The sequence below is a fragment of the Dendropsophus ebraccatus genome, chromosome 3 (assembly GCF_027789765.1).
Source record: "Dendropsophus ebraccatus isolate aDenEbr1 chromosome 3, aDenEbr1.pat, whole genome shotgun sequence".
NCBI lineage: Eukaryota > Metazoa > Chordata > Amphibia > Anura > Hylidae > Dendropsophus > Dendropsophus ebraccatus.
The window spans coordinates 108,439,434-108,452,244 of record NC_091456.1 but is presented as its reverse complement, the minus strand read 5'-3'; the positions used below and the strand labels follow the sequence as shown (position 1 = coordinate 108,452,244).

The 12,811-nt window shown below is 42.7% G+C and overlaps 1 protein-coding gene across 1 annotated transcript in view; it reads right to left on the bottom strand.

Annotated features, from left to right (window-relative positions):
- The window catches only part of COMP (cartilage oligomeric matrix protein), a 93,974-nt gene that overhangs the window by 22,831 nt on the left and 58,332 nt on the right, over positions 1-12,811 (bottom strand). The window contains exons 11-12 of the mRNA XM_069964496.1: positions 10,243-10,361; positions 8,984-9,036 (exon numbers count right to left, since the gene is read on the bottom strand). Of these exons, the coding sequence (XP_069820597.1) occupies positions 8,984-9,036; positions 10,243-10,361 (172 nt within the window). The remainder of the gene's footprint in view (positions 1-8,983; positions 9,037-10,242; positions 10,362-12,811) is intronic.

Here is a 12,811-nt window from a genome sequence, read left to right as displayed (position 1 = left end):
TTGAAGCCAAAACCAGGAACAGACTAAAAACAGGGATCAGGTCATAAAGGAAAGACTGGGATCTATCCATTCCTGGCTTTGGCTTCCAAAATCTGTCAGATAAATCTTTCTGTGTAAACGCACCTTAAGGGGTATTGTTAATTGTTAAAAAATGGGGTTGTCTTTCATGCGTTTCTGCTATACTGGTACCTTGGAGCAGTAGATTCGTGACATAGCACTCTAAAAGTATTCCAATCAAATATGCATTTGGCTATTTTCACATAACATCAAAAATAAAGAAAAGGTGGCAGCTTTTGCAATTTAAAATAACGTCCATTTTTGCCCCGATGTAGCTGACTGCAATGGCAATGCATTGAAGTCAATGTAAAGAAGGATGTCCAATGCACACAATGTATTAAATAACGGACGTTATTGCCGCGGATATCAAAATAATGTTCATGTTCGTTATTTTTGGACATCTTTTGCAAAGAGCTGATGGTTTTTATTCGTTGACACAGTTTTTCTTTTGTCACCGCTCTTTCTCCGTTTTTAGTATTAAATTCAATGGACTTTTCAATAAAGCCGCATCCAAAGACCAATTGGTAACCCAAACTAGAATAATGTACCAACAGCAGTCATTACAAGGGAAGGCCAGATAGCTAAATGATGTCTGTTATTTTAGACTCAAAATGACGAACGTCATTTTAAACGGAGCAGAAAAAACATTGTGTAAACAAAGCCTTTGGCTGGACTTTCTGCACTTTCCTTCTCTTCTGAACTCTGTTGTGTGTCTTTATAATATATGTAATATATTGGGTACTGCCGTACTCAGGGGAAGTTACATAATACATTTTGTAGTGCTTATTTTCCTGTGTTCCTTGTGAAAATGTAAAAAAATAAAAAAAAAACACCAGTGGGGTTCAAATGTTTATTATACCCCTACATTAAAGTACTGCTGTACTGGGGAGAAATTATGTAACAGTTTTTGGGGTGCTTATGCCCCTATTTGCCTAGTCATATTGAGCCAAAAAATGTAATTTACTGTGAAATTTTCCTGGCTAAATGCTAAAAATGTTCATCAACCATTTGTGGTTTCAAAATGCACCTTACACCTCCAGATACATATTTTGTAGAATGTAGTGTTGGAAACAGTTTTTCTGTTAATATCTGCTGTGTTACAGAAAAATTACAGATGTTACAGATGTTACCTTTTTTGGGAGTTTGCAAAAAAAAAAAAAAAAAAAAAAAAAAAAATATATATATATATATATATATATATATATATATATATATATACACACTCATCGGCCACTTTATTAGGTATACCATGCTAGTAACGGGTTGGACCCCCTTTTGCCTTCAGAACTGCCTCAATTCTTCATGGCATAGATTCAACAAGGTGCTGGAAGCATTCCTCAGAGATTTTGGTCCATATTGACATGATGGCATCACACAGTTGCCGCAGATTTGTTGGCTGCACATCCATGATGCGAATCTCCCGTTCCACCACATCCCAAAGATGCTCTATTGGATTGAGATCTGGTGACTGTGGAGGCCATTGGAGTACAGTGAACTCATTGTCATGTTCAAGAAACCAATCTGAGATGATTCTAGCTTTATGACATGGCGCATTATCCTACTGAAAGTAGCCATCCGATGTTGGGTACATTGTGGTCATAAAGGGATGGACATGGTCAGCAACAATACTCAGGTAGGCTGTGGCGTTGTAACGATGCTCAATTGGTACCAAGGGGCCCAAACAGTGCCAAGGAAATATTCCCCACACCATGACACCACCACCACCAGCCTGAACCGTTGATACAAGGCAGGATGGATCCATGCTTTCATGTTGTTGACGCCAAATTCTGACCCTACCATCCGAATGTCGCAGCAGAAATCGAGACTCATCAGACCAGGCAACGTTTTTCCAATCTTCTACTGTCCAATTTCGATGAGCTTGTGCAAATTGTAGCCTCAGTTTCCTGTTCTTAGCTGAAAGGAATGGCACCCGGTGTGGTCTTCTGCTGCTGTAGCCCATCTGCCTCAAAGTTGGAGGTACTGTGCGTTCAGAGATGCTCTTCTGCCTACCTTGGTTGTAACGGTTGGCTATTTGAGTCACTGTTGCCTTTCTATCAGCTCGAACCAGTCTGCCCATTCTCCTCTGACCTCTGGCATCAACAAGGCATTTCCGCCCACAGAACTGCCGCTCACTGGATGTTTTTTCTTTTTCGGACCATTCTCTGTAAACCCTAGAGATGGTTGTGCGTGAAAATCCCAGTAGATCAGCAGTTTCTGAAATACTCAGACCAGCCCTTCTGGCACCAACAACCATGCCACGTTCAAAGGCACTCAAATCATCTTTCTTCCCCATACTGATGCTTGGTTTGGACTGCAGGAGATTGTCTTGACCATGTCTACATGCCTAAATGCACTGAGTTGCCGCCATGTGATTGGCTGATTAGAAATTAAGTGGTAACGTGCAGTTGGACAGGTGTACCTAATAAAGTGGCCGGTGAGTGTATATATATATATATATATATATATATATATATATAAATGTTAACATATTACCTTCACTGTGTTTTAATTCATGTAGACCACCTAAAGGGTTAACAAACTTCCTTAACCCTGTTGTGGTTTTTGTGAATGGTGCAGTTTTGAAAATGGAGTGCTTTCTGTGTGTTTCTAGCATACGGGCCTAACAAATTCACTTCAGAAATTATTTGGTCCCTTTAAATAACACAGGTCTGCTAAAAATAAAATTTCAAGATGTGTTTTGGTTATTTCACGTAATCTTCATCTTTTTAGGAGAGCTGAATCCGCAAATAACCTCCATTTTTCATAGCAAATCACATTTTTTCACAATTTTTTCACAAATATTGTATTTTCACATGATCTGCTGCCCTCTGGTTTTTGTGTGTTTGTCAGATGTTTTTATCACATACAGAAATATAATTGCAATCATATTATGAGCAACAAAAGCTTATATTGACAGAATGAGTTAATGCAGCAAGTCAATATTTGCAGTGTTGACCCTTCTTCTTCAGGACCTCTGCAATTCTCCCTGGCATGCTCTCAATCAACTTCTGGACCAAATCCTGACTGACAGCAGTCCATTCTTGCACAATCAATGCTTTCATTTTGTCAGAATTTGTTGGTTTTTGTTTGTCCACCCGTCTCTTGGGATTAAGATCTGGGGAGTTTCCAGGCCATGGACCCAAAATCTCTATGTTTTGTTCCCTGAGCCATTTAGTTATCACCTTTTGCTTTATGGCAAGGTGCCAAACTGCTCTTGGACGGTTGGGAGAAGTTGTTCTTGGAGGACATTCTGGTACCATTCTTTATTCATGGCTCTGTTTTTAGACAAGACTGTGAGAGAGGCGATTCCCTTGGCTGAGAAGCAACCCCACACATGAATGGTTTCAGGATGCTTTACAGTTGGCATGAGACAAGACTGGTGGTAGCGCTCACCTAGTCTTCTCCGAATAAGCTGTTTTCCAGATGTCCCAAACAATTGGAAAGGGGATTCATCAGAGAAAATGACTTTAGCCCAGTCCTCAGCAGTCAACTCCCTGTACCTTTTGCAGAATATCAGTCTGTCCCTGATGTTTTTTCTGGAGAGAAGTGGCTTCTTTGCTGCCCTCCTTGAGACCAGGCCTTGCTTCAAGAGTTTCCTCCTCACAGTGCGTGCAGATGCACTCACACCTGCCTTCTGCCATTCCTGAGCAAGCTCTGCACTGCTGGTAGCCCTATCCCGAAGCTGAAACAATTTTAAGAGACGTCCTGGCGCTTGCTGGTCTTTCTTGGGTGCCCTGGAGCCTTTTTGGCAACAATGGAACCTCTCTCCTTGAAGTTCTCGGTAATGCGATAGATTGTTGACTGACAATGAAGTAGGAGACAGCACGTCCAAAGATGAAGTTGAAAAAAACGTGTTTAATGACACACCAGTGCGCGACGTTTCGGCTGAATAAGCCTTTCTCAAGCAGTGATACAATACATTGTAAATTAGGTAGTATTTATACACAAGTGAAGTAAATATCAATCAAGTAATTAGTGTCATACAATCATGGTAAAATGTAAAAATTCAATACAATCGTGAATAAAAAATCACAAATACACACTCAACATTGTTAAGTGAATATACACACATATAGTACATAAAGTTGATCATAAAAAAATAAGGATCAACTAGTGTAACAATATTGATCAACGTGATAACTACAGGTGTGCGGAATAGTCCAAATAATGAATAAACAAAAAGGAGGAGCAAATACCCATCAACATACCAGGTGGCGGGATCCCGGGCCAGCGCGCCGAATGCGGAAGCAGCACCGACATGGCATCACAACAGCGCGACTCAAACCGAATCACGTGACCCAACCTGCATCACGTGACCCGAGTGACGGGTCGGCGAACGTGTCACGCGACACACGCCCACATCACGTGATCGAGATAGCCAGACCCGCGAGTGCGCATATGCGAGAACCCGCCGGAGCTAGATACACATCTAGCAGCACCCAAGCCCGAAGTAGCCATATTAGAAATGGGCAAAAATTGCCCAAAAGGGAAAATATACAAAAACTGATCAAGAATATAAGGAGACTAAACTGGAGCTACCAAATAACAAATAAAATTAATGGGACAGACCACTCCGTCATAGACAATATGGTCGCCCCTAACTGGGGTACCCAACCCCAAAAGCCCAATGAAGTGCTATCAGGGGGGGTAAAATGGTCTCAAGGATCCACCCCTCAGTCCACGTGGTTTGTCAACACTAACCCGCTCCCCCTCTAGAGTAGCCATAATCCCTAGTAATCAAAGAATAACATAATACATAAAGGAAGGAATTTTATTGATCAGTTCATGTAGTATCAAATCCCAGACTAGTATTATAAAAAAAGAGAGAATAAATCACATTGGTAGAATAAATGGCAAAAGAAAAATAAAAGAGTTTCCCGTCAAAAGAACCCGGCATGTGATGTTTTCATCCTCCAAAAAAAGACTGCTGAATCTGAAAAAGGCAAAAACAGACGTTTTAGATTATCGGAAAAAATATTTTTACATAGCAGATGACAGATACTGTTATATTCAATACCATCAAAAATATAATAAATTGTGTACTATGTATTGTATCATCCTCTTACAGAGTTCCAAAGGGGCAGGATAGAAAGGAGGGGAAAAAAGAAAGGGAACTCTGTAAGAGGATGATACAATACATAGTACACAATTTATTATATTTTTGATGGTATTGAATATAACAGTATCTGTCATCTGCTATGTAAAAATATTTTTTCCGATAATCTAAAACGTCTGTTTTTGCCTTTTTCAGATTCAGCAGTCTTTTTTTGGAGGATGAAAACATCACATGCCGGGTTCTTTTGACGGGAAACTCTTTTATTTTTCTTTTGCCATTTATTCTACCAATGTGATTTATTCTCTCTTTTTTTATAATACTAGTCTGGGATTTGATACTACATGAACTGATCAATAAAATTCCTTCCTTTATGTATTATGTTATTCTTTGATTACTAGGGATTATGGCTACTCTAGAGGGGGAGCGGGTTAGTGTTGACAAACCACGTGGACTGAGGGGTGGATCCTTGAGACCATTTTACCCCCCTGATAGCACTTCATTGGGCTTTTGGGGTTGGGTACCCCAGTTAGGGGCGACCATATTGTCTATGACGGAGTGGTCTGTCCCAGTACTGGGTGTTGGACTCGGCTCCATATACCCCCTTGATATAGCCCACGGTCATCACATAGTCGACCCATGCACAGTCTCCTTCAGCCCATCCCAAGCCCTTATCCATTTATTTTTAGAACATTTTGATTATCCCCATTTTGTATAGTATCAGATCACTTATTTATTTTATTATGTCATCAGACCACTTAATTAATTTTATTTGTTATTTGGTAGCTCCAGTTTAGTCTCCTTATATTCTTGATCAGTTTTTGTATATTTTCCCTTTTGGGCAATTTTTGCCCATTTCTAATATGGCTACTTCGGGCTTGGGTGCTGCTAGATGTGTATCTAGCTCCGGCGGGTTCTCGCATATGCGCACTCGCGGGTCTGGCTATCTCGATCACGTGATGTGGGCGTGTGTCGCGTGACACGTTCGCCGACCCGTCACTCGGGTCACGTGATGCAGGTTGGGTCACGTGATTCGGTTTGAGTCGCGCTGTTGTGATGCCATGTCGGTGCTGCTTCCGCATTCGGTGCGCTGGCCCGGGATCCCGCCACCTGGTATGTTGATGGGTATTTGCTCCTCCTTTTTGTTTATTCATTATTTGGACTATTCCGCACACCTGTAGTTATCACGTTGATCAATATTGTTACACTAGTTGATCCTTATTTTTTTATGATCAACTTTATGTACTATATGTGTGTATATTCACTTAACAATGTTGAGTGTGTATTTGTGATTTTTTATTCACGATTGTATTGAATTTTTACATTTTACCATGATTGTATGACACTAATTACTTGATTGATATTCACTTCACTTGTGTATAAATACTACCTAATTTACAACGTATTGTATCACTGCTTGAGAAAGGCTTATTCAGCCGAAACGTCGCGCACTGGTGTGTCATTAAACACGTTTTTTTCAACTTCATCTTTGGACGTGCTGTCTCCTACTTCATTGCTGGACTTTTAACCACCCTGGGCCAGGGTGGAGAGACGGGCACCCACTTTTACTACATTAGGTTTGTGCTGCTGTGCAACATTTTGTTTCTTAGATTGTTGACTGAGGTGCAATCTTTCTAGCTGCGATACTCTTCCCAGTTAGGCCATTTTTGTGCAGTGCAATGATGACTGCACGCAGGGCTGTTTTTGGGGTCTCTGCAAAGCCCCCCCCCCCCCCCGGGGGCAACAAGCCTAATAGAAATCCCCCCGGCGCAAGCCTAATAGTAATCAACCCCCCCGGCGCTCTGATCCGACCACGGACCCCGCCGACACCACAGGCTGTAGGGTGGGTGGAGGGAGATGCTAGCTGACAGCGGGGGGCGGCGGTGAGTGTTGGTGGCAGGGCATGACGGCTGGATACTGGCTCACGGCGCGGTGAACGCTGGCAGCGGGACAGGACGGCTGCGGCAGGACAGGCAAACGGCTGCAGGACTGCTGTCTGCCACCCCCTGCAGGAGCACAGAATCTAACATAACACAAAATAAAACATTTGGAACATTTACGCTTGTGAGTAGCATCTATCTCTCTGAAGTGCCCAACAGCAGCAGTCTGCCATAATTGTAATGCTCCATCTTCCCTGGTATCTTCTGCCCATCTCTTTAATGTCCTGGTAGAATCATTCACCTTGCTTGGAAAGTTGTCAAGGTGGGAAAAGAGGAGATGCACTTTCAACCTCATCAGGCAACCTAAAGCTTCCAATACTTTAAGCATTCGTTCGACAATCTTTTCATAGTCAGAATCTTTGTTATTGCGTAAACATTTTTCTATGACCTCTCTAAATGCAAACCACTCTTCTTTTTGAGGATCCATCACAGTATTAACCCCTTAAGGACAGAGCCCAAAATGGCCCAAAGTTTTGCATTTTTGTTTTTTCCTCCTCGCCTTCTAAGAGCTATTTTCTACAGGGCTATGTGAGGGCTTGGTGTACTTTGTAATGGCACCATTCAATTTTGGAGGGGTTCTGTGTTTACGTAATGCACTTAACGGTAAAACTGACATGATAACATTATTCTATAGGTCAGCCTGAATACAGCGATATTCATGTTTTTATAGAGCTTTTCTAATGTTCTTGATTGCGCATATTCAACTTTTTGATCCCTTTTTTTACAATTTTTCTGGATTTGATGCTACCAAAAATGTGCAATTTTGCACTTTGGGATTTTTTTGGCGTAATACTGCATAGATCGATGAGATAGGCATTCTATTGCTTTCGGCTGCAGACCCCGGCCCAGGTCAGATGCGGGGAATGCCCCCACTAGACACCAGGGAAGGCGGACAGCTACTATTCAGATGCAGCTGTCAACTTTGACAGCTGCATCTGAATACTTAATTAACAACTAATAGCCGCGATCCCGGGCTACAAGCAGCACCCGGTACCGCGGCAGTTCAGAGCGACACCCTAGGTCGTCTAGGGGTTAATATGTGATCGCAGCGGCCCGTCATTAACAGTGAGGACCCGGCTGATGACCTGGCTGCTGCTCCTGAGCTCACTTCAAAGCGCCACCGCTTAATTGACAGGTTTCTATGAGGTACCGGTTTGTCATGGGTCCTTAAGGGGTTATTAAACTCTTGATCAGCTATAAGCCTTCTAATACCTGGTCCGAAGAACACACTTCCCTTCAATTTTGCCTCCAAGAGGCCTCGAAGCTTGGTGACCAAGTATTTGAAGGATTCTCCATATCTTGAAAGTGATTTTTTGAATTGCTTCATCAATCCCATTTTTATGTGGAGAGCTGGTAGAAGAACTTAATGGGGAAGTACCAAAGTCTAATATACCAATATGAATATATACCCAATATGTTTACACCAATTGATATATTGGAGACCCCATATTGGCCCAATGCAGAGTCCTTCAGCTTGGAGTGTTATTGATCCAGCTTTAACTTTGGCTGTCCAGGCATGATGGGAATTGTAGTTTTGTAATAGCTGGAGGGCCTGAGTTTGACATGTGTGACCTACAATATCTTATTTCTCCTGACGGCAACAAGCATTCCTGGCACTAGTGAGACCACCAGTCTTTCCTTCTCTAGCACTGTTTAACACCAAATTAAGCCGATAGCTGTCTGACACACTTAACCAAGCTATATAGTTTACAGCACTAGCCGTCTAATGGCTTTTACACTACACTAAGGTGTTTTATTCCAGGTTGATACATTATGTACTAAACTTGATACTAAGGTGTTTCATTCCAAATTTAAATGTAACTAATGCTGTAAAAATGTATTAGCTTTGTAGCAATATTGTGTTAAATTCTATATAAATAAACAATTATAAGATATTTCAGATAATTCATTTGCTTGATGTCCTTATTCTTACCGATCTTGATTGGTATCACACTGATCTCCAACTAAGTCATGATCTGCATCTGCCTGAGAAACAAACATATTTCAGAAATGTATTTGAAAAAGCATTCACCTATTATTTGTGGACCTCATAGATTTTCAGGCACAATTATAAATACCTGACCATGTTTCAGAGTCAGATTATACATTCAGTCATTGCTCCAAGCTCTTCAGTCAGATGATGGAATAGGTCATGATTTGGGATGGAACGTGTGGTACATATCAGCTCAGTCAGTTTGTGACAACTATATGGTAGGTTATTCTTCTTAGCTGTAAGTCTATAGCCATGTCCTTTGTTTCTGTGTTAGCCCTGGTAACTTGAGTTTGTACTGTCTATTATTGTACTATTTTATTTTTGACTCCCTTCCTGAATTCTTTTCTGTTTTCCAGTTCTGAATTTACCTTAGCTGCCATTGATATTGTGGCTAAACATAAATCAGCCCTGTTCCCACTGTCAAAAACTGGGGTTTATTTTTACTTGCATCCAACTATTTTTTGATATTTGTTTTTATTTTAAGAAATAATTCTGATCCAAATCCAGAGGCTAACGGAGTAACACGACCTAATGACAACTTGTTCTGATATATAGCATGATAGACTGCTGCATCAGGCAGGTGGACTTAATGGGGGAGATTTATCAAAGGGTGTAAAATTTAGACTGGTGCAAACTGCCCACAGCAACCAATCACAGCTCAGCTTTCCTTTAAGCACTGCCTAAAGCTGAGCTGTGATTGGTTGCTGTGGGCAGTTTGCACCAGTCTAAACTTTACACCCTTTGATAAATCTCCCCCAATATGTTGAAGGGAATCTGTCAGCTGCATTTCATGTTCCAAAGTGACGGAAAACCTGATACTTCTCATATATTTGATTCAAGAATGTAAAAAAAAATCTTTTATTGTAAATTAGGAAGAATCAAAGAGGCTTTCCTGAGCTTTTTGTACCAGTGTATAAAAACATAATTCTACATTGTGGAAGCACAGACAGTGGCAGCAGTTTGGAACATATATTAAAGCTGACAAATAACCCGCTAAAACAAATACATTTATGGTTGGACTTGTGTATAATATGCTTTCCTATGTTACAGTTTATGTTTTTATGTCTAACATTTGGAGGTTTGGGCCAATAACTAAGGTAATAACTAAGAGCATACAGCTATCAATAAATGTAATGGATGTGCATTACAAATACTAGTTATTACATTTGCTGACTATAATGAAAATGTGTGTAGCCTACCTGGTCTGGATTCCGAATTGTGGGACAGCTGTCACAAACATCACCTACACCATCACCATCTGTGTCCTTCTGATCAGTGTTAGGCACTGTTTTACAGTTATCAACAGCATTTTTAATCTCTGAAAGAAAGCAAACAGATGTAGTTTACTATATGTTCGACAGTATCCAGCACACCTTAGGACAGTGATAGGGAACCTTCAGCACTCCAGCTGTTGGAAAACTACAATTCCCATTATGCCTCGACAACTAAAGATATGGCTTTGGTTGCCCAGGTATGATGGGAATGGTAGCTGGAGTGCTGTAGGTTCGCCATCACTGCCTTGGGGGGCACTAAGAAAACTCAAGGCAATTTCTAAATTAGAAATTAAATTAATTTAAGCTTAAGGGTGGCCATATACCTTTAATAACTGATGGTCAAACGATCGTTTTGTCATCAGTTAAATCTTCCTCCTGCCAATGTTACAAGGTGCTCATTTGTAAATGTCAAAGTACAGTACATGTGGAGACAAGTATTTAAGCATGTCCAGGGGCGGAACTACCGCCATAGCAGCCGTAGCGCCTGCTACGGGGCCCCGCCGCATCAGGGGGCCCGTAGCGAGGGCCTCCGGAGCTGACATAGCCTGTAGCACCCGGCGGCCGAGAAGGCCTCCCGGGTGCTGCAGCTGTTTGGGGTCTGGGGGTTTCCTGGTACCTGGGGGCAGCACTGGTACCGGACTCAGCGTCCGCCCGGGCTAGTACTTCCGGCACACGGAGCGTCTGTGCCGGAAGTACATGCCGGGGGGCGGACTCTGAGCTCTCTGGTACCTGTGCTGCCGGGGATAGGACGGGACGCGCGAGGGGCCCCCCCTTGTCATCCCGTCCTATCCCTGGCAGCACAGGTACCAGAGAGTTCAGAGTCCGCCCCCAGCCTGTACTTCCGGCACAGACGCTCCATGCGCCGGAAGTACTAGCCCGGGCGGACGCTGAGTTTGGTACCAGTGCTGCCCGGGACACCCCCAGGAAGCTCGCTGGGGAGAAGCGGAGAAGACAGCTGACGGGGGAGTTAGGTGAGTTGTGTTGTTTTATTTTTTTATCTGCTTTGCAAAGGGGGATGATACAGGGGGCATCTATGGGGGATATACAGGGGGGGGCATCTATGGGGGATATACAGGGGGGGCATCTATGGGGGATAATACAGGGGGTGCATCTATGGGGGATAATACAGGAGGCATCTATGGGGGATATACAGGGGGGCATCTATGGGGGATAATACAGGGGGGCATCTATGGGGGATAATACAGGGGGGCATCTATGGGGGATAATACAGGGGGCCATCTATGGGGGATAATACAGAGGGGCCTCTATGGGGGATAATACAGGGGGCCATCTATGGGAGATATACAGGAGGCATCTATGGGGGATATACAGGGGGGCATCTATGGGGGATAATACAGGGGGCATCTATGGGGGATAATACAGGGGGCCATCTATGGGGGATAATACAGAGGGGCATCTATGGGGGATAATACAGGGGGCCATCTATGGGAGATATACAGGAGGCATCTATGGGGGATAATACAGGGGGCCATCTATGGTGGATAATACAGAGGGGCATCTATGGGGGATAATACAGGGGGCCATCTATGAGAGATATACAGGAGGCATCTATGGGGGATAATACAGGGGGCCATCTATGGGAGATATACAGGAGGCATCTATGGGGGATAATACGGGGGGCCATCTATGGGGGATAATACAGGGGGCCATCTATGGTGGATAATACAGGGGGGAATCTATGGGAGATAATAAAGGGGGGCATCTATGGGGGATAATACAGGGGGGTGGCATCTATGGGGGATAATAAAGGGGGGCATCTATGGGGGATAATACAGGGGGGTGGCATCTATGGGGATAATACAGGGGGGGCATCTATGGTGGATAATACAGGGGGGAATCTATGGGAGATAATAAAGGGGGGCATCTATGGGGGATAATACAGGGGGGTGGCATCTATGGGGGATAATAAAGGGGGGCATCTATGGGGGATAATACAGGGGGGTGGCATCTATGGGGATAATACAGGGGGGGCATCTATGGGGGATAATACAGGGGGGGCATCTATGGGGGATAATATAAGGGGCCATATATAGGGGGATTATACAGGGGGCCATCTCTAGGGAGACAACATAAGGGGCATTTATAGGGGGAATAATCCCTTCCCCTAATAAAAGTTTGAATCACACGACTTTTCCCATTTTATAAATAAAAATAAATAATTAAACATGTTTGTTATCGCTGCGTGCATAATCGCCCAAAATTATGAAATTATCACATTCCTGATCTAGCACGGTAAACAGCGTAAGCGCAAAAAAGTACCAAAAGTGCAAAATCAAATCCAGAAAAATTGTAATAAAAAGCGATCAAAAACTCGCATATGCGCAATCAAGGTACCGATAGAAAGTACACATCATGGCACAAAAAATGACATCTAACACAGCCCCATAGACCAAAGGATAAAAGCGCTATAAGTATGGGAATAGAGCGATTTTAAGGAACATATATTTGTTAACAATGGTTTGAATTTTTTACA